The sequence below is a fragment of the Haplochromis burtoni genome, unplaced genomic scaffold (genome assembly GCF_018398535.1).
Source record: "Haplochromis burtoni strain Fernald_Lab_line unplaced genomic scaffold, NCSU_Asbu1 Contig_119, whole genome shotgun sequence".
In the NCBI taxonomy this organism is placed as follows: domain Eukaryota; kingdom Metazoa; phylum Chordata; class Actinopteri; order Cichliformes; family Cichlidae; genus Haplochromis; species Haplochromis burtoni.
This window is the reverse complement of record NW_024582480.1, coordinates 885,244-902,995: the sequence shown is the minus strand read 5'-3', so window position 1 is coordinate 902,995 and position 17,752 is coordinate 885,244. Positions and strand designations below refer to the sequence as shown.

General features: G+C 40.0%; 1 protein-coding gene and 1 long non-coding RNA gene across 4 annotated transcripts in view; both read right to left on the bottom strand.

Moving 5' to 3' along the window:
* atrn (attractin) overlaps positions 1 to 17,752 on the bottom strand; it is a 130,504-nt gene that overhangs the window by 70,637 nt on the left and 42,115 nt on the right. For all 3 annotated transcript variants that reach the window (XM_005929634.3, XM_005929637.3, XM_005929638.3), the window contains exons 18-24: positions 15,394 to 15,639; positions 14,715 to 14,852; positions 12,450 to 12,543; positions 11,405 to 11,457; positions 8,601 to 8,695; positions 7,250 to 7,328; positions 6,531 to 6,688 (exon numbers count right to left, since the gene is read on the bottom strand). In XM_005929634.3, the coding sequence (XP_005929696.1) occupies positions 6,531 to 6,688; positions 7,250 to 7,328; positions 8,601 to 8,695; positions 11,405 to 11,457; positions 12,450 to 12,543; positions 14,715 to 14,852; positions 15,394 to 15,639 (863 nt within the window). The remainder of the gene's footprint in view (positions 1 to 6,530; positions 6,689 to 7,249; positions 7,329 to 8,600; positions 8,696 to 11,404; positions 11,458 to 12,449; positions 12,544 to 14,714; positions 14,853 to 15,393; positions 15,640 to 17,752) is intronic.
* LOC121815020 lies at positions 16,156 to 17,747 on the bottom strand. The gene is made up of 2 exons (XR_006054735.1): positions 16,933 to 17,747; positions 16,156 to 16,769 (listed from the first exon to the last, which is right to left on the bottom strand). It is a non-coding gene; the product is annotated as an uncharacterized LOC121815020 (long non-coding RNA).

Genomic DNA, 17,752 nt, shown 5'->3' with positions numbered 1-17,752 from the left:
CCAATCTTTGGCAGGACACATGAACGCCTCATTTTAACTAAAAGTACAAGACTATGTTTAACTTACTGCAGTGTAATATATGTGATTTTGACATTACACAATGCAGCATTGTCAAACTCTTAGGCTTAAAATTCATCCATGCATCTTCAATAAAAACCCTGCGGAGACATTTCAGGAAATTATTCCATTTTTAAAGAAGCCAATTAGGTTATTTGCAATTAAGAGAAAAATGTTTGGAGGAAATATTTTACTTCCTCGTCCTCATGAATGTAAAGTGGGGGTAAAAATGAAAGGCTGAGAGAAAACGCACCGGAGAGCTTATGAACCTGCGAATTGCAGGAATTCTTTAAAGAGCGAAGCATAGAATTATCAAAGAAGCCCTGTCGGTCGGGGCACTGAAACCCAGCATGCCTTATGACAACGTCCTAACAAAGCCGTCGTATTTTTTCTTTTTCGTTGATTAGAGATTCATAATTCTCTGCCCCCACTCCATCAAAGACAACGCCAGTTTGTCCAGCACAAGAAAAAGCAGCGATATAACTCCGTGCCATTAGTGCTTCGACTCAATTTTGAACAGTGTGAGGAGGCTGTGGCACTGGGAAGATGTGCGATAACAGTTATTGTAGCGGCTAATCTCAAGTGTCAGCAATGTGCGGTTCTCTGTCAGTGACAGGCAGGCTGAAGGTGGCAGCAGGCGGCCTGGGCGACGCTCTAGTTATGTGCCCAGCAGAGGGTGAATCTTTAGGGGTTGTAAAGGATCTCACAGCAGGGTCTGTCAGCCTGCCGCTGGGCATTAGGATTGGAAATATTCTGCCTTAATGGATTCTGACAGCTGCTTGAAGTATATTGGAGTTTTGAAGGAAAGTGTCGTTATCATTGCGAGGGATGCCTGCTCAACAGGTTCTGCTATAAAGGAAGGGGTCTGAGAGAAAAGTCATTTTAAATGTGCTGGACTGTGTAGAACTTTGGATTCTATCGTGCTGCTGTGAACTACATCTGAAAACAAACCAGCTGATTGTGACAAGCGGTCGATCAGATCGTCAAACTTACACGAATGTTGTGTAGTAAATGAAAGAAATAATAAATGTAGAAAATTGCAAAAAAGTTTATGGTAGAAATTACAAACACAGGAGAGTAATTTACATTAATTCACCAAAAACTCCTCAAAGACAGAAATTGACAGGAGATAAGAAAGTTCCTGTTTTTTCACTGTGTTTTAATTAGAGATGGCATTTTTAATATCTTGCTGCATTTTGTATAAGTTCATACTCAAGTTTAAATAAACAACACTAAAGCTATTCTGTTATACCTGTGTGCAAAAAAATACACTGCACCCAAACTATTTCATAGTTCAGCAATACTGATCAATCTAATAAACTTAAACCTAGTCTATCCTCCCTATTCTGGTATTTTAAAGAGTACTTAGCAGAAATATTAAGCAACCTAACTAATAGGGTTGCAAACTCCCAGGAAAAAAAAACAAACAAAAAAAACCACCCTCCACCTCATGATGCTTAATCGACGTAATCAACTTTAATTTGATGCAGGGTGGGGGAAAAAATGCACAGAAATCAATTATTTTTCAAGAATAATTAAATAGATTCAACATCTTTCTTCAACAGAGAAAAAGATCCTGGTGTACAAAGTAAAATTAAATAAATTCTAACAACAGATTATCAAGCTGTTGTTAGATAACTTTCTCTGGGATAAAATGCCGGTTTGGTAGCGAGGCTCCAGACCGCTGACAGTCTTGCACGCCACAGCTGCTCTATCACGTGATGCATACTGCTCCGACGTGCTACGGTTATGAGCAGAGTTATGCTATGTCGCAAGTTTTGTGAGGTGCTTTTGTGATATTTAATGGATCTGATTACATTTTTTATTTCTCTCCGATATCCGGTCCAGTAATTTAGGTCAGTATCGGACCGATACCGATACGTAATTTCGGATCGGTTCATCTCTAGTTTTAACTGTTGTTCATCTATTACTTAATTTGGTGTAGTATGAATGGCAATAGGTGTGGTCACATTTTCCAAAGATGGGGGTCAAAGTGGGCCACATTGGAGTCTTTGCTGGGCCGATTCTGGCCCCAGGGCCTTATGTTTGACAACCCTGGTGTATACAAATGATGTATGATGATGTTGGTGAACTCTGGACTTCTGCTGTAACAGTACTGGGGGGTTTTCTCTCTTTCCGTTTTTTGGTGTGAAATGACTTAACCATCTAATGAATCTGACATCTTCTGAGGAACAATCAAGAGTCCAGCGCTTTGTGTTTGTGACCAAATACTTGGAGAAGTAATGATACTCCCATCAAACTCAGACTGATTTAATCCTGATACAGGGGCAAAAAAAAACACCACAAAAAGAACCGTCATCAACAAAACAACATTATACCTGCTAAACCTCAGGATGGCAGCTCTGTCACTGCAGCCATACACTGCAGAAAAATTTACATTTTTCTCAAAACAGCACAGTCAAAGTGAAGCCTCAAAGGTCAGTAAACAGTTTTACTTTACTGTACTGAGCAAGTTAGATTAGCTGGAAAATGATGAGTAGCTGGCTGATTTTCAAATGTACAGTAAACAACAAAATCTGTAAGTAAAATCTGTGCAAACTTACTTCAGTGTCAAATGTTTTAAAATGTTTCTGAGCCAAAACAAAGGAGTACTGCCATTTTATGAACAAGCACGATCCTTTAGAATGACTAAACTGACAAACAGACACCAAAATGGAAAGTCGAGGCAACAACAATGTGATTTAAAAAAAAAGAAAAGGGAAAGCTAAAAAAAGTAAAAAGCCTAAAAGATGACTCCAAGTCACATGAACATTTGGCACGATAATCTCCACCATGCTGCCAAAATGACAGATTTTAAAAAGAAGTAAAGCTTCTGAGCTGAACAGGAATATGTTCAAAAACATTGGGCATATTTTAAAGAGAAACACAGAGCCACACCTCCGATCACGCCAGGAGGAACTTAAAAAGGAAGAAAGAATCTAACGATTAGTCTTTAAATCTAAATTAAGACTAAATTACCTGCTTTCCAAAGTAGAAATGAGTTATGCAATTACTGCAAGGTGACGCAATTATGAATTTCTGTAAGTGGTATTCCTAAGGAAAGTACTTACTCCTGTTATCTTAGTGCATCTCAGATTAAGGTGTTAAACATGTAGATTTTTTTTAAAGGTAGAATACTTTCATATATAACCACTATATTAATGTGCATGGTACCTTTCTAAGTTTTCATTTTCCTTTAGTTTTTATACAGTAATTTTATGTTGTATCAGTCACTGCAAAAAACACTGCTTCTGTTTTCCAACCTCTCTGCGATCGCTATCAAGACACACCCACCAGGCAGCGAGGCATGGCCCAGATAAACGCTACACGGGTCCGTACAGATATGCAGAGCAGCAGTCAGCTGATAGCTACAGATGCTGCTACTCCACGGCGGGGTATTAAATTGCAGGCCGTTGTAATCTCTACCATATCATGACATGTTCACTAAGGCACGGAACAGGAGATCACAGGTCTTTAATATAATTAGTCTGGGATTTGTGTTTCATTACAAACATCATTAAAATCTGATCTATTCTTCATCAGGAAAAAAGGGAGAAAAGAGGTGTGTGAGAACTCCGGGCTTACTAATCTCCCTGCAATTGATTCTGCTTTGATGATCCGAGCAGCTCGACGGTTGATGAACTCATCACGGAATTCACTCCGACCACTGGGAAAGATCTCATTTGGTAAATGAGACTAATTACAACGGGGTGTGTCCTGTAATCCAATTCAGGGCTTTTAGAAGTTTTTGATCTGATGTGAAGAAATGTGTAATAATTCCAAAAAGCTTGAACTCAACCGTGTGTTCGGACAAAGTGGAGCGAAGGTAAAACGAGCAAAAAACAAATTCCCTTCAAAATGATGCGCCTGCTGTTCGAGCGCCACTTCCAACCCTGTGAAAGCAAACAGAAGCAACCTTGAGGTGGCGTGTGAAGAGAGGGAGCAAGAGAAAGACAGAGAGCCCTGTATAGCTCAGAGAGAGAGAGCTTAGCTTCGCGCACTCTGAATGCAGCATGTGTTTCAACTTAACATTCCACTTTGCCCTTGCTCTTTCTAAGTTGCTGTTTATGAACCATTTTCCAGCATGTCGATCTCTGCCTGCCAACACCGGAGGACCTGCCGCCTACGGTTCCACACACAAGCGCGCTCACGTATCCGAGTGTCACACTGCAGCAGACCGCTGAATGCGAGGAGAGCGAGAAAAGGCAAAGGAAAAATCAAGAACTATTAGTCAGAAGAAGTGGTTTAAATAAAAAAAAAAAAAAACAGAAATAGTTACCTCGCTGACGAAGATAAAACTCCACGAGTGCAAAGTAGGGGGCAAGAAACCCAAAAAAAACATAGCAACAGACCTGTGCTTTAGTTTCAAAATAGGGGTGATCTTCTACATGATCCCACCCAGGAAGGCAGAAGGTGAGGTGGACCTAAAGAGGCCAAGTGGGGTGTGGGGGGAGCTAAGTCAGTTAAGCGCTCTGCTCTGCTGTGGAGCTGCACCTCCTGAGGCTGGTTGGCAGCAGTTTGGGTGTTCTAAAGCTGAAAGAACTAAAAGCCCTCACAAGGCAGGATTTGGTAGATGGAGGCAGGATTTTATTTTTTTCCTCCCCTACAGGAGGAGGGCGAGAGGTGGGGGAAGAAGCTTGCAAGGGGGGCAACCACTGAAAATCATTCCCAGAACTGTTTGGAGAGGCACACAGTCGGGCACAGGAAGCCAGGCCCAGAGTGCCTCTCCCCCTCCAGCAGCGCGCAGTCCTGGCAGAACATTCATTTATTACACCAACAGGTTGTATTGATGCAGGAGTTTATACCACCCTGCACAAACACCCATGTACACACGGCACATTTTCAGATGCAATTTCCTGAAATGCTTTATTAGAACTCTACGAATCTACACAGAAAACAAGCCACATCCTACATCAGTGACAACTACACGTGTAAGGATGTCGATACAAAGCTGTATGAGGCATTTCAAACTCAACACAGTCGTTAAGCATAAGGCAACTGAGTACAGCTGCATTTTAATCAGGGCCGAGTCTGTGTTACTTGAATCAAAGCCGCTGAGTACTGAGACGTAAAGTGTTGTATTGATTACCATTTTGCTAACTATGTCAGCAATAAAGCCAATAAGAACTCATTTCAGGTGAAAAGAAAAGGCTTACTTTCTGAAAAAACAACGCAGCTCCATTGCATGCTGCACAATAACAAAAACGAGCAAAAATTAAACACCACTGCTGTTGTCTGTACAGTCAAACCAAGCTGGTTTAATTTTAATAATTCAGAGGCCTGGAACAAAGTCAGCAAACTGTCCTCTGTCCTGGTGACAGAGGAAATTTCCAATTGACATAGATAATTGTTCTAAAAGTAAAAAAAAAAAAAAAAAGTGCAGTAACCACTACAACACACAGCTAACACATAAATTACAACTCTATAAAGGTGTCTTTAACTTTTAAAGTGTCATGTTTGTATGTTGTTTTAGCATTGCGGATACTGCTTATCTCAGAGTTGTCTAAGGAGCTTGGAAAGAAAAGCCTCTGGACTTATTTAAGTGTCTTAAAGACATTTCACCTCTTATCCGAGAAGCTTCTTCAGTTCTAAGAGCAACAGGTGGAGAGCCCTGGATTTAAGCCCTATGGGAGTGTCCCCAACTGTATTGATCCGCTACGTCAGCGGTCCCCAACCCCCAGGCCGAGTCATTTAGCACTGGGCCACGAGAGTTTAGGCTCGGGTGTGAAATTTATGGTTTCTGGGGTTTTATCGTTAACTTGGTTAACTCATATTGCAGTTGTGTCTTATTTTGAAAGAAATATTCACACGTTACCATAGCGACCAAAAGAGCATTAAGGGGCAGAGAGGAGGATGTTACTTTCGATATTGTTGGTGCATTTCAGGAGGACGCTGCTAATAAAGTTACACAATTGCACAGCAAATTCACGTTTATTATTATATTTACAAAATACCAGTGAATTTGACTTAAAGCTACATTTGGTAAACTCGTCCCCTTTTTCATATATGTGACACAGAAACAAAGCAACCTTCTCTATCTGTCACGTTTAAGGTTTCCGGCCATCATTAATTCTACTTCCCACACTTTGTCATACACCAAGCTTCTCATTTTAACACTTTTAGATTCATATCTAACATTCTTTTCACTTTCATCAAACCAGTGAATGAATGCTGATTCTTAGATGTCACATGAATGACTTACTCTGTCTGGCAGAAGTAAATGTGCTCAGATAAGAGCACTCCATAAACTGACAATCGATCACGCTTCTTTGGCATTTGAGTCATCAATACATGTCAGTTTTTATGTAAATGTATTGCTCACAGTGGAGCTTTATCATAAATATAGAGTTACAAATCGAACAGAATTTTAGTATTGCATTAATCTGTAGTGAGCCTGTCTTTACCTGCCTGCTTTACAAATATGTATGGTAACAAAAACGGATCAGTTATCGTTAAGCGTACGAGTTGCTTACTTGGATCTTGATGGGCCACGTGAAGTTACTGACGTAGACGAAGAAAGTAATGTTGGGGCTGTTTCGGAAATCAAAGTTCTCATTGGAAAAGCTTTCTTTGAACTCTTTAATGTTGCTCCGAGAGACGATGGGGATCTCCTCTCCGGCCTGGGTGCCCGCTGGGTGACACAAACAAGGGACAGAGATGGAGGGAGAAAATAGGAATACAGAAAATAGAAATAACAGGATGATAAAGAAAAGAGGAGAAGAAAGGGGAAAGGGAAGACAGGACAAAAATGTCAAATCATACAAAAGTTATAGATGATGGAGGAAATTATTAAAAAAAAGAAAAAACAAAACAAGACAAAAAGAAAAGGAGAATTTCTCATTTCTGCTCCAGTGTCTGGTGGAATTTTATTGACACAACAAATGTGAAATATCTGCATTACTTCACATTTGTAAATCTCCTGGTGCAGAAACTACTACAATGGAAAGACAGGTGACTTTTCATATCATTTTTAAACAGCTGTGAACATGGTGACAAAAACCTTGTCATTAACTTGTTATTACATGAATATAAAACCAGTCATCTTCACTTTCTTTGTCTGAGAAAATCAGTAATATTTATCATTTTAAGCCTTAATTTAAACACTTGAGTGCATATTTCAATCACTGGCCAATCATTAGCTCATTGACTAATTCGTTGAGCAGCACTAATAAGGGGCTTTGTTGAGACTTACCGGTGAAGCTGGTGGCCCAGGTTACATTCAGATTGAAGTTCTTGGAGGCATTTATGAACATGTCTAGATCTCGGTTTGGCTGAGGACAGAAACACGAACAAGTCATCATCATCAGTTTACTGGTGTCATTTTCCCCACGTGCCCCATAGCGGTCGAACCGCAATTCAGTGAAGATGGGCGAGTCAGTTTTTTACTGCAACCACCAGAGTAAACGAAAAACAAACTGCTCGTAGCACACAGACCAGGAAAGCCCTTATGTTTTACTGTAACTGCAGAGCAGCGACTTTGTTCACTCCTCCGGTATCACTTTGTAGCTGCACAAGCAGTTACTGTATTGCAGACCAGAGCAAATTTGCAGAGCTAATGGGAGGCCGAATTAACAAATCAAATGTTTGAATAAGCACCGCAGCTGAACACTGTATGTATCACATTCACTGTAAGTGAAGCTCAAATAATGTCAAACAGATGTAAGCTGAGATGTAATTGATGTTTACTCACTAACTGAAAGCCGGCGTTCGTGAATCAATTATTTATTAAAGAAAAAAAGGCAACAATTAACATTTCAACAGCGTCAGCGAAGCCGGCTGAAGCTAGACGGCGAGAAATCCAGATGTCTTCACTATTTATTGTTACACATGTGCGTCACAGATGTTGTCATCGCTTCGTCTTGAATTTGAAATCTTCTGCTCGATTCTATATTTTGTAAACGATCTTTTGGTTTCTGATTTACTAAATAACTGCGGAACAACTCAAACAGCTAAAAATTCAACTTCACCACAAGTTTCCTGGATTTGATAAATATAAATTGAAATATGTTGTGATTTGCTGTAAGAGTTGAGCTTCCCCTGTAGCCGATTGTGCATTTGTAAATCTTTAGTAGAAGCTTTGTCAGGGGAAAAATACCATCTGGAACATTTAATCAGATGCTTATGTTTCAATTTTGGCCCCAGATGCTGCAGCCAGGTAAACACGACCAGACAAGCTTTTGTTTGCTGTAAAAACATCTGTGTGACTGACTCTCTGATGAGTGGCCACATTACTCTTCGCTCTGATCACCAGCTTATCAGCGAGGAAACTTTCCTGCAGGGAACATAGTAAACCAGTCGACTCAGTTTGTTGAGTGATTATTAAATACTGATTCTTATTTTATTTTGAAGTTAGTTTTGGCGTCACCGTGCTTCCTGCCTGTCCAGTACAATCGGTGTGCATGTAAACTACTGAACTACCATCTAAGTTATCCCTAAAATGACAAAGAAGTGAGCCTATTTGTTCGACAACAACTGTAAACTTTCTAATCCTCACAGAAGTGACAGCTGCTGTGGCGGTGGGGTGCTCACTGTTAGACACATACCTCCTCAGGTGTGGCCACAAAGTTGATGGCCGTGTAGTAGCGGTCGTCTTCCTGCGACAGGCTGAAGGTGAACTGGTAGTCGATGAGGAGCGTGTCTGTTTGAAGCCAGTGAGCCAGCGTGGGAGGAATGTGGTGGGGATTACAAAAAGAAGCAGAAGAACAACTCAATCAGTCTAGTTTGAAAGTCACACAAGAACACGGTTTCAGAAAATTACTCCCATTCTTTCCCCGTTTCAAACATTCGATTCGAGACCTGAAGATTTTGGAGCGTGCTCTGTGATGAAGGTCAGGACAGAGGACGGGTTACATGACAGCGTGTCAGCTAGCGGTAAATTACAGCCGAAGGTCACTTTCAGGACAGCGCAACAAAACACGGGAGACGGACGCATTCAGACGCCAGGGGTTATTCTGCAGTTACAGTTCCACTCAAATAATCTGGATAAAAGCGATTTAGATGGGGCCAAATCTCGAAAATAAGTAAACATAAAACAATCCCCTCTCAAATAATTTCCAAAGTCAAACAAAAAGTTCAACTTCAGTCAAAAATCAATTTAAACAGCTGGATCACGTACTTGGAAAAATTGGAGGGTTTTATTTGTTAGTTTGTTTCCTCTCCATACAGCAAGGGTAACACTGATCAAAAGCTTTATAGATATTTGAATAATAGTACATGGTGCTGTCAATAAAAAGCACTAATGTAATTAACGTCTAATGTACAGAAAACATTCCCAACTGCTTCAACTTCACATTAAAAGGAATGTAACCGGCAGACATGAGTTTATTTTTATTATTAGGTAGTAACAGGAAATGCAGCTTGTGTCAGGAACCGAGCGCTTGCCACTACTGTTCCCCACGAACGCACATACAAAACAACAGTCCCTGCTGGCATTTTTTTGACAGCAGGTCATTTTGAAATATTACAGGGAGTAATGGGACAAGAAGGAGCAGCCACAGTGAGCTGGCAGTCACTGGCAGCACGCCTCTAAGCTCCCAGCAAGGTAACCGAACGAACACAGTGGGGACGTAGACTCATATTGTGCGAAGCAGAAAATCAGATCACCGTGGCTCACGGGTTGATTGAAAATTCCCAATTACAAATTACTGCCCGACTTCTTTATTAAAGTTGCAGTGTGTTTGGATGACGGCGTTTGCTACAACCACAAATAGCAACAGCTGCTACCAAAAATAAGCTGTGTCTGAACACTAGCTGTTAAATTCCATTATAGATTAATAATCTGATGAGGAATGAATTTACAGTTGATTGATTTTTAACAAACTATCCAATTAATTCAGGGTAAATATGGATAACACTTAATGTTCCTGCTCATTTATGCCTTAGAAACATTTTCACACCTTAGCAGAATACAGGGTAATAAAACAAATACTTTTTTTTTTTTAAAGCAGCACAATGGATGACCTAGTTCCTCCATCAGTGTGAAAATTTAACACTATACAGTCCAACATGATTTATAGCTTGTTTGGGTTAGAAAGTACTGATGATTAGACAAACGTGACATCACTTTGGCCTCCATAATCATCAGATAATGAGATTAAAAATGGCAGGACCACTGTCCTGCAATCTGTCTGCAAAATGACTTATCACAGGTGGAAAAAGAGCAAGACGGTCCTTTATAAGCTTACCTGCATTTTTTTGGCAATTTCATCTGCGTCTCACTTTCAATTCTTTCCACCTGCGACTTGTTTAACCCTTTAAGACCTACCATAGAACCAAGTCCGCCAGAGCTTATATTATATTTTTACATGCTGTAGAGCCATTTTTTGGAGCATTTCAAGTTGCTATACATCAATACAACCATTACAGCCTAAATTTTAATAATATGCATGCATTAAGTGCATAGTAATTACATAAATTGCAAAAAAGTGCAATAAACTACAAAAAAAATTGAAAATCGTTTTTGTTTTTTAACATGTATTTCTAGTTAGAGAAATTTAAGAGGCTCAAAACTGTAAATACAAAAAAGTTGCACAAATTAGTTTCCCACCACAGGAAATTTATTTTGAGTGTCTTCATAGTTTTATTTTTGAAATACACCAATTTCTATACACTGCAGGAAAAACGAAAATAAATATTATAGTGCAAATTTGCAAAAAAGCAGCATATGCATCAAAATAAACTATTTCCAGCAGTGCAATTTGAGTCCTAAGCATCCCAGGAACGACACAGAAAGTCATAAAGTCAAAGATAACTTTTAAAAACATCAGTATAAGCTCATGAGGCCTTGATGGAAAAAAACTACATTTCTGCGAAAATGACGTCACTTCCGGTTTCGGGCAGGTCACGGCGGACATGCGATAGTTCACGCTGATGGACATAGGAAGTGTTATGAACAGCCGATCGGATCGGCAAAGCGAGTTTCTGGAATATTATGTTTTTGTTCCTGCAAGCGCTTTTTATGCAGTTTTTGCAAACCTATATGTGGAAGGAAACCGTGACCGAGGACAAGCTGATGGCATCAGATGTAAGTACAACTCCTCCGGTTTCATATGCAAAAAAAATTATTGCACTAGCTCACGTGGTTGCAGTGCTACCAGGATTTAAAAATAGTTACGCAAAACGGAGCGTGCCCGCTCCGACCGGCTTTAAAGGGTTAAAAGAGCAGCTCTGGCTCTGGATGTTATTTTTTAAACATCAAACTGCTTTGATTTAGGAGCCGTGTTGCTGTCTTGCCACTGACATGAACAAGGAAGAGATTCAGACCTCATAGTGCTCTCTTAATGTGACACCGCACACGCACGCACACACAAACCCCTTTACTGACGTTAGTCATTGTAATTCCACTTACAATAGCATGTTCCTTTGAGGGGGTTGCCTTGGTAGCGGTTCTCGACTTCACACCTGAAGAGAGGCAAGGGAAAGATGAACAGGGATGGTAGAAAAGTCAGAAAGAAAGGAAAGCGGGAAGAGAAGTGTTAACCTTCAGTCAGGAAGTAACACCACAGTGTAAAAGAATAAAAAAAATAAAAAAAAAGATTAAAAGGAGACCGAGTGAGCGTGATGGGAATTCACAGGAAACGTGTGCCTACGAAATCTTTAAAGAAATTTAATAAGGCGAAAAAAAGGCCTCATTTTCATACTGATGACCAATCATTTGTGAAACCTTATCTCAACTTTTTAAATGGATTTTGGAAAACCTTCTGATAATGAAGTCCAGGGTTAAGACAAGTACTAAAAATATAGCTGCAAGCGCTAATGAACAGCTGCTGCTGCGCTGTGCCATGGTTAGAGTTTCTCATTTTGAAATCTCAACATGTGGCTTTACAGGTCTGGAAAATAACATTTCAGGGGAGGAAAAAACCCACTGAAGTTCATGTGGTTCAGCAATTTTGCACATAAAGGTTGTCGATTACTGGAAACCCATTTCTCAATCTGCTGGTGGTTTGACAGGCTCGTTCTTAGGTTAGCTCAACAACTGACAAATACATGTATGCTGTTAATTTTTGGAGAAGTTGACTAAATCATTAAAAGGAATTCACATTTTTACTCGTCACTGAATGTTGTTTTCACGGTACACAGATTGCAGAAGCCTTGATGCCTGTGATTGACCAGTTACCAGCTTTGATCCCCAAAGTGCTCAACTACAAGCCCGTACTATCACAAAGGACCATCTTCAAGAAAAAAATCCTAGAAAAAGTTAAAAAAGGCTATTTGAGGGTTTTCTATAGACCGGTACCACTACTGTGGTAGACAAACTAGAAAATAAAGCCTACGGTACCCCACAAGCAATCTGAATTCTAGGGGTGCAAAATATTACAGTAAAGACTTCAGACATCGCATGAGTGAAAAAGAGGACAGAGAGACAGGCGAGCATCATGAAATGTGAAACTCACAGGTGGCATCTGTCTCCTTTGATGCCCTTGGTGGTACAGAAGCACTTGCCATTGTTAGGGTTGCACATGCTTGCGTGGCCATTGCACTTGCAGGCTGAAAAAAAAAAAATAGATAAATAAATTATTTTACTTATCATTGCAGCAACCACACACAAGACTTGCACAGTAGAGTGAATATATTACACATATATAAACAATCTAATGACTGATTAACTTGATTCAGCACATTCATAACCTACAAGACCTACAGACTCCATTAATGGCCTCTTCCTGTATTAAACCATTTTGCCCTGCGTGATAATAGTGAAGCTCTGTTTCTTCTCTTGTCACTTCCAGCTTGGTGGTCAGGATGAGGATTCAAAGTCCGACGCTAATATTTCATTGGAGCGCCTCTGCTGCATTAAGTCTTCTCATGTACATCCCAAAGATTCTCAGTGGGGTTAAAGTCTGCGCTCTGTGCTGGCTAATCCATGTGTGACAATGTCTCATGCTCTCTGAACCAAACAATGTGAGGATGATGAATTCTGACATTGTCATCTTGGAATATGTCCGTGATATCTTGGATGAAAAAAAAAAAAAGAATCCATCGTGCAGTATATCCAGGTGGTCCAGCTGACCCTGCATAATAACACCGTCCCCACAGGCTGTGAGCATGAGGCATGAGGGGTGCTTCACCTCATCGGCTTCACTTCTTACCCTGATGTACAAACCACTATGGAAAAGGTCAATTTAATTCAATTCAATTTATATATTGCTAAATCACAACAGTCACCTCAAGGAGCTTTATATTGCAAGGCAAAGACACTACAATAATACAAATGACTGCATGATCTTTTCCATTGCTCTAGTGTCCAGTCTTCAAGCTTACTGGCAAACTGAACCAGATTAATATCACAGAGAAGTGGTTTTCTTAAGGCTACACACCTTTGAGTTCTCATAATATTGCGCAAGTGAAAAAGCTCTTATTTTATCTATTAAACACAGTTATGAGTTCTACAGTTGATTTTTTTACAATATGACTGAATGTTTAACATATCTCTGATAACAATCATTCCAGATGAATCATTACTGTCAGTGCATATAAAAATATTCTGCACAAACAGCATCCAGCACATTATTTACTTCATTTAAACTCGGGTTGTCAAACATGCGTCCCACGAGCCAGAACAGGCCCTTTACAGGTCAAACCTGGACAAATGGATGGGAATCAGCAAAGATTTAGGATATAGTTTTTACCTTTAGACTGTTTTTGCACCAGGAAGTATAGATTTTGCTTTATGTGTTGTTGCCCAAACAGTACTTGCATTAGAGCCAGAGGCCAGAATTACTGTCAGTTTTTTGAATTTATTTATGTGACCCTTGGTCTGCCATACACCAAAGTAAGGTGGTGAAGCCATACATGAACATACATGTATGTGCAACTCTAACATCTGTGCTTTAAAAAATAAAGCATTGCACAGCACCACCTCTCAGCTTCCCCATGCTGTTTAAAGCTCATACTGAGAGCCATGACCATGGTGAACACGTGTCAAATGTCTATTAGGCTTGGTGATTTTTAAAAGACCCATTTTAAGGTGCCTGCACAAACGTTAATGCGCATCATCCTTTATATTAATTCATCCTCATTTATCATTCTTAAAATGACTCACCCCTTTGGTAGAAACAGCTGTGAAATACATACAAGTCTGCTAACAGTGGGGGACTTGGAAGAAAAGAGCCACCTTATGATTTATCATCATTTAGTCACACGTGTCATCTTGATTATTTGATAATAATCTCCATTTTGAGGCACTGACTGTGTACTTTTTACTTGTCCACATAATGCCTCTTGAGTCAAACCAATTAGCTGTGAAGTAAAGCATGCCTTTAATGTCCCCGAGGGGGCACGCTGACAAGATAGCGATGCTGAATGGAGACAGGACAGGTTATTGATTGACTGTCACAGACGCAGAACTTAATAAATATATGTACATACCAGAGGGAGGCATAAAAAGTAAAAATCACACAACATACACTGTCGCTGTAATATACCGGTAATCTAAATTAACCTGTCGAAGGAATAGACAATTGATTTGTTGTCCGACTAACTGACTGTCAGCATTAGCTGTAAAGGAGTAAATCTTTAATATCCCTGGGAAGCCTTTACGGTGCAGCGAGGAATCAGGAAAACAGCTGACATAAAAATGGACTGTAAAATACTGACAAGTTAAATGAAGCCCCGACTGGCTGATTTAGCGTCGCGCCGAACGGCCCACCGATACTCACGCTGGCAGCTGCCCCCGTTGGTCGGATCTCCGTAGAAGCCGGAGATGCAGCTCTCGCAGTGTCGGCCGGTTGTCAGGTCCTCGCACTTCTCACAGATGCTTTCGTTGACACACTGGCTGTGACCATTACACTGACAAGCTGCAAAAGAGTAAACAAACATACTGCATAAACATCACACCCTGAGACGAGAGGGGGGTACGATAAAGACAGAACATGAAGGAATGAGTAGATTATTCTGAGCAGAGAAATTTATGTTAAAAAAAAACAAACAAAAAAAAAACGCTGTTTGTTGTCCAGTGCTCGAGTGTGTCATAAGAGGCATCAGAGCAGCCAGAAGTCTCTTTAAAGCAGCATTTCAATCATTTTAGATGAGAAGATCACTATAGTTATTAAGCTAAGTGAGTAATTCCTTCAAATGCAAGTCCGCCAGTCTGTACCACATAATGAGGAACAATTATAAACTAAAGTGACAATACAGAAACACATTTTCCCAAAATGCAACATAAACACATACTTTCTTTGGATGCCTATTGTCTGATAAACTCACATTTAGGTTTTTGTTACAACGCAGATTTAACAGACAACCATTTTTGTAATCCCCACAACATGTGTGTGTGAAATTAATTTGCATGAATGTCATTTAATGTCACATAACTAATATCTTAGATTACGTTCCTACCTGGGCAGTGAATGAAAGACCAGTTGTACTTTGATTCGCTCGGGCACATGCTGGCGTTGAGGGCTGGCTGAGGATTGGCGGGCAGACCAGGAAGGGTGGAAGGGGCCGGGACAGAGGTCTGGAAGGGCCCGCGGTAGGAACCCTCGATGCACTGACCTTTGCCCGTGTTACTGGGGTCAGTGCACCAACCGCAGCCCGGCTGATCCAGACACTGCCCGCACGTTCTGTATCCAGAACAGTTCTCCGCTGAAGTGAAACACAACGCAGCACCAGGTGATTAAAAAGGTATTTATATTTCTGAATTCTTTGACTGTAAAAAATAAAAACGGCTTTTAAAAATGATTCTGTGTTGGAAGGTACAAACAAAACCATCAGTATTTCAACAATCAGAGCTCTGAATTCTCGACATACTCAGAAAATTGTGCTTATATGAGAATAAAACACTAGTCAGTAGAAGCAAGCAATAGCGTGATCATTTTTGAGTTAGCTTAAAATAAAGCTAAAGACACTGGAACTGGAGGGAAATGGCTATAATATAATCTCCTCACACATTACAGGTTACATCATGTTAGCTCTCGACCTTTAGCAGGGTCGTGCCAGCTGGTTTCACTGGATTTCACTCTTTAAATCAAAGCTAGCCTCTTTGCTTTTAGCTTCAAAGTGGACAGCTGGATTGATCTTCACATCTATAGCCCGGCAAGAATGTGGTTGTCAAAAAATGTCAAACAGTTTCTTCAGAAAAACTGAATGTGTGTTCTATTCAAAAAAAAAAAAAAAATCTGGCTTAATTTCCACTTCATTTGGAAAGGAAGAGAGTTTCAAAAGCTATCTATAAGCTGGATAACCATTTAACATGTAATCATCATCAGTCAACATGGCACAATTTCCACATAAAGACAATTCAAGACCCATGAATGTGTGCCTTTAATTTCCATCTCTCGCCCCATGAGCAGTTCATCCATCGATGGCTATAATAAGTTGATTCACCTGCTAGGTTTCATAAAAGAAAATTGTTCTCTGCTGCAAAGACGAAATCCAAAAAGTACCAGGTTTCAAACTATCAAACCAGATTATCGATCCCCATCGCCATTCAGTGGAGGGCTACAATTTTATTTGTTCGGCTAAATGGAGGTTAACCCCCCATTTAGCAGTCCAAAGTTGCTCTACTCTACAGACCAATAATCAACAAGCCTTTTTTGTAAATTTGGTGAAGATCTCCAGAGCAGCATATGCTTGAATGATTGAGTATATTAACTGCAGCTACAGTACTACATACACAGATTTCAGATTTATGCTTTATTTTTCGCCGGGTTTTCCTCGTTTCTTAAATTGCAACTAATGAATCCTGACTGAAGGGCTGGTAGTTATACATGTAGCTGCTTGCAGCTTCAGAGCTTTAAATGAAATGCTGCAACGGTTTCAAGTGTCGGGCTCTTCTTCTAGAGTGTTTCGCTATGGCAGCAGCTGCAATTTGTTCAAAGTAGGAGAATGACTGGGCAGCCGGCATGAGCTGGCAACTCTTAAAAGTAAACATTTTACGTGCAATCAATGGGATTTTAAATGAGAGACGCAGAGATCGAGCATCAGCACCGCTGATCGGACTCCAAAAAAGAATCCAAAACATTTAGCAGCAGCAAAGACGACGGTAAGGGTGCCCAATTTTACTGCTCCCTACATTTAGAGTCACTCTCCCCCAGCAGTGATAAATAAGGAAATAAGCAAAGTCTTTAAAATGTTACACTCTCTTCTTCTAACTCATCTACGCATTGAACCATTTCTTTTGTCTTAAGATTATTTGTTTGCCACTTTATGATTTTATGACTGATTAAAAAATAATAATAAATCTGTCAAATCAGACAGGAAATATGGGAAACACCAGGCAATTTGCACCCATATGGCACGCTCAATAACCACCCGAAAATTTCACTAATTTTTTTGTTCCCCATGTTCACCAACATGCTGTGCTCTGACTAAAACATAAATTAGTCATTAAGTGGAGCAATTAAATGAAACTCTTTTACTCCCCCTTGAAATTCCATTCATTACATATTTCATTCTAAGAAATAACTCTGTTAAATAAAGTATTACTAAAAGGAGATTAAGAATTTAAACTGTGAAGGGCTACATTAAACGGCTAAAGGTTTTAAAACTTGGTTTTAGCCTCAATCCCACTTTAATGTGGTTAGTTGGTTTCTCATCTTGATTGTTTGGTCATGAAATGACCCTCAGGCCAAAACTGCTTGCCAGAAGTCCTTGGACAAAAAAGGGAGGAACAGTGAAACTATTGAGGAGCTATACTTTTATAACATGTAGGCAGATGAAATGAAATCGAATTGCAATAACGGGAAAATGATCTCTT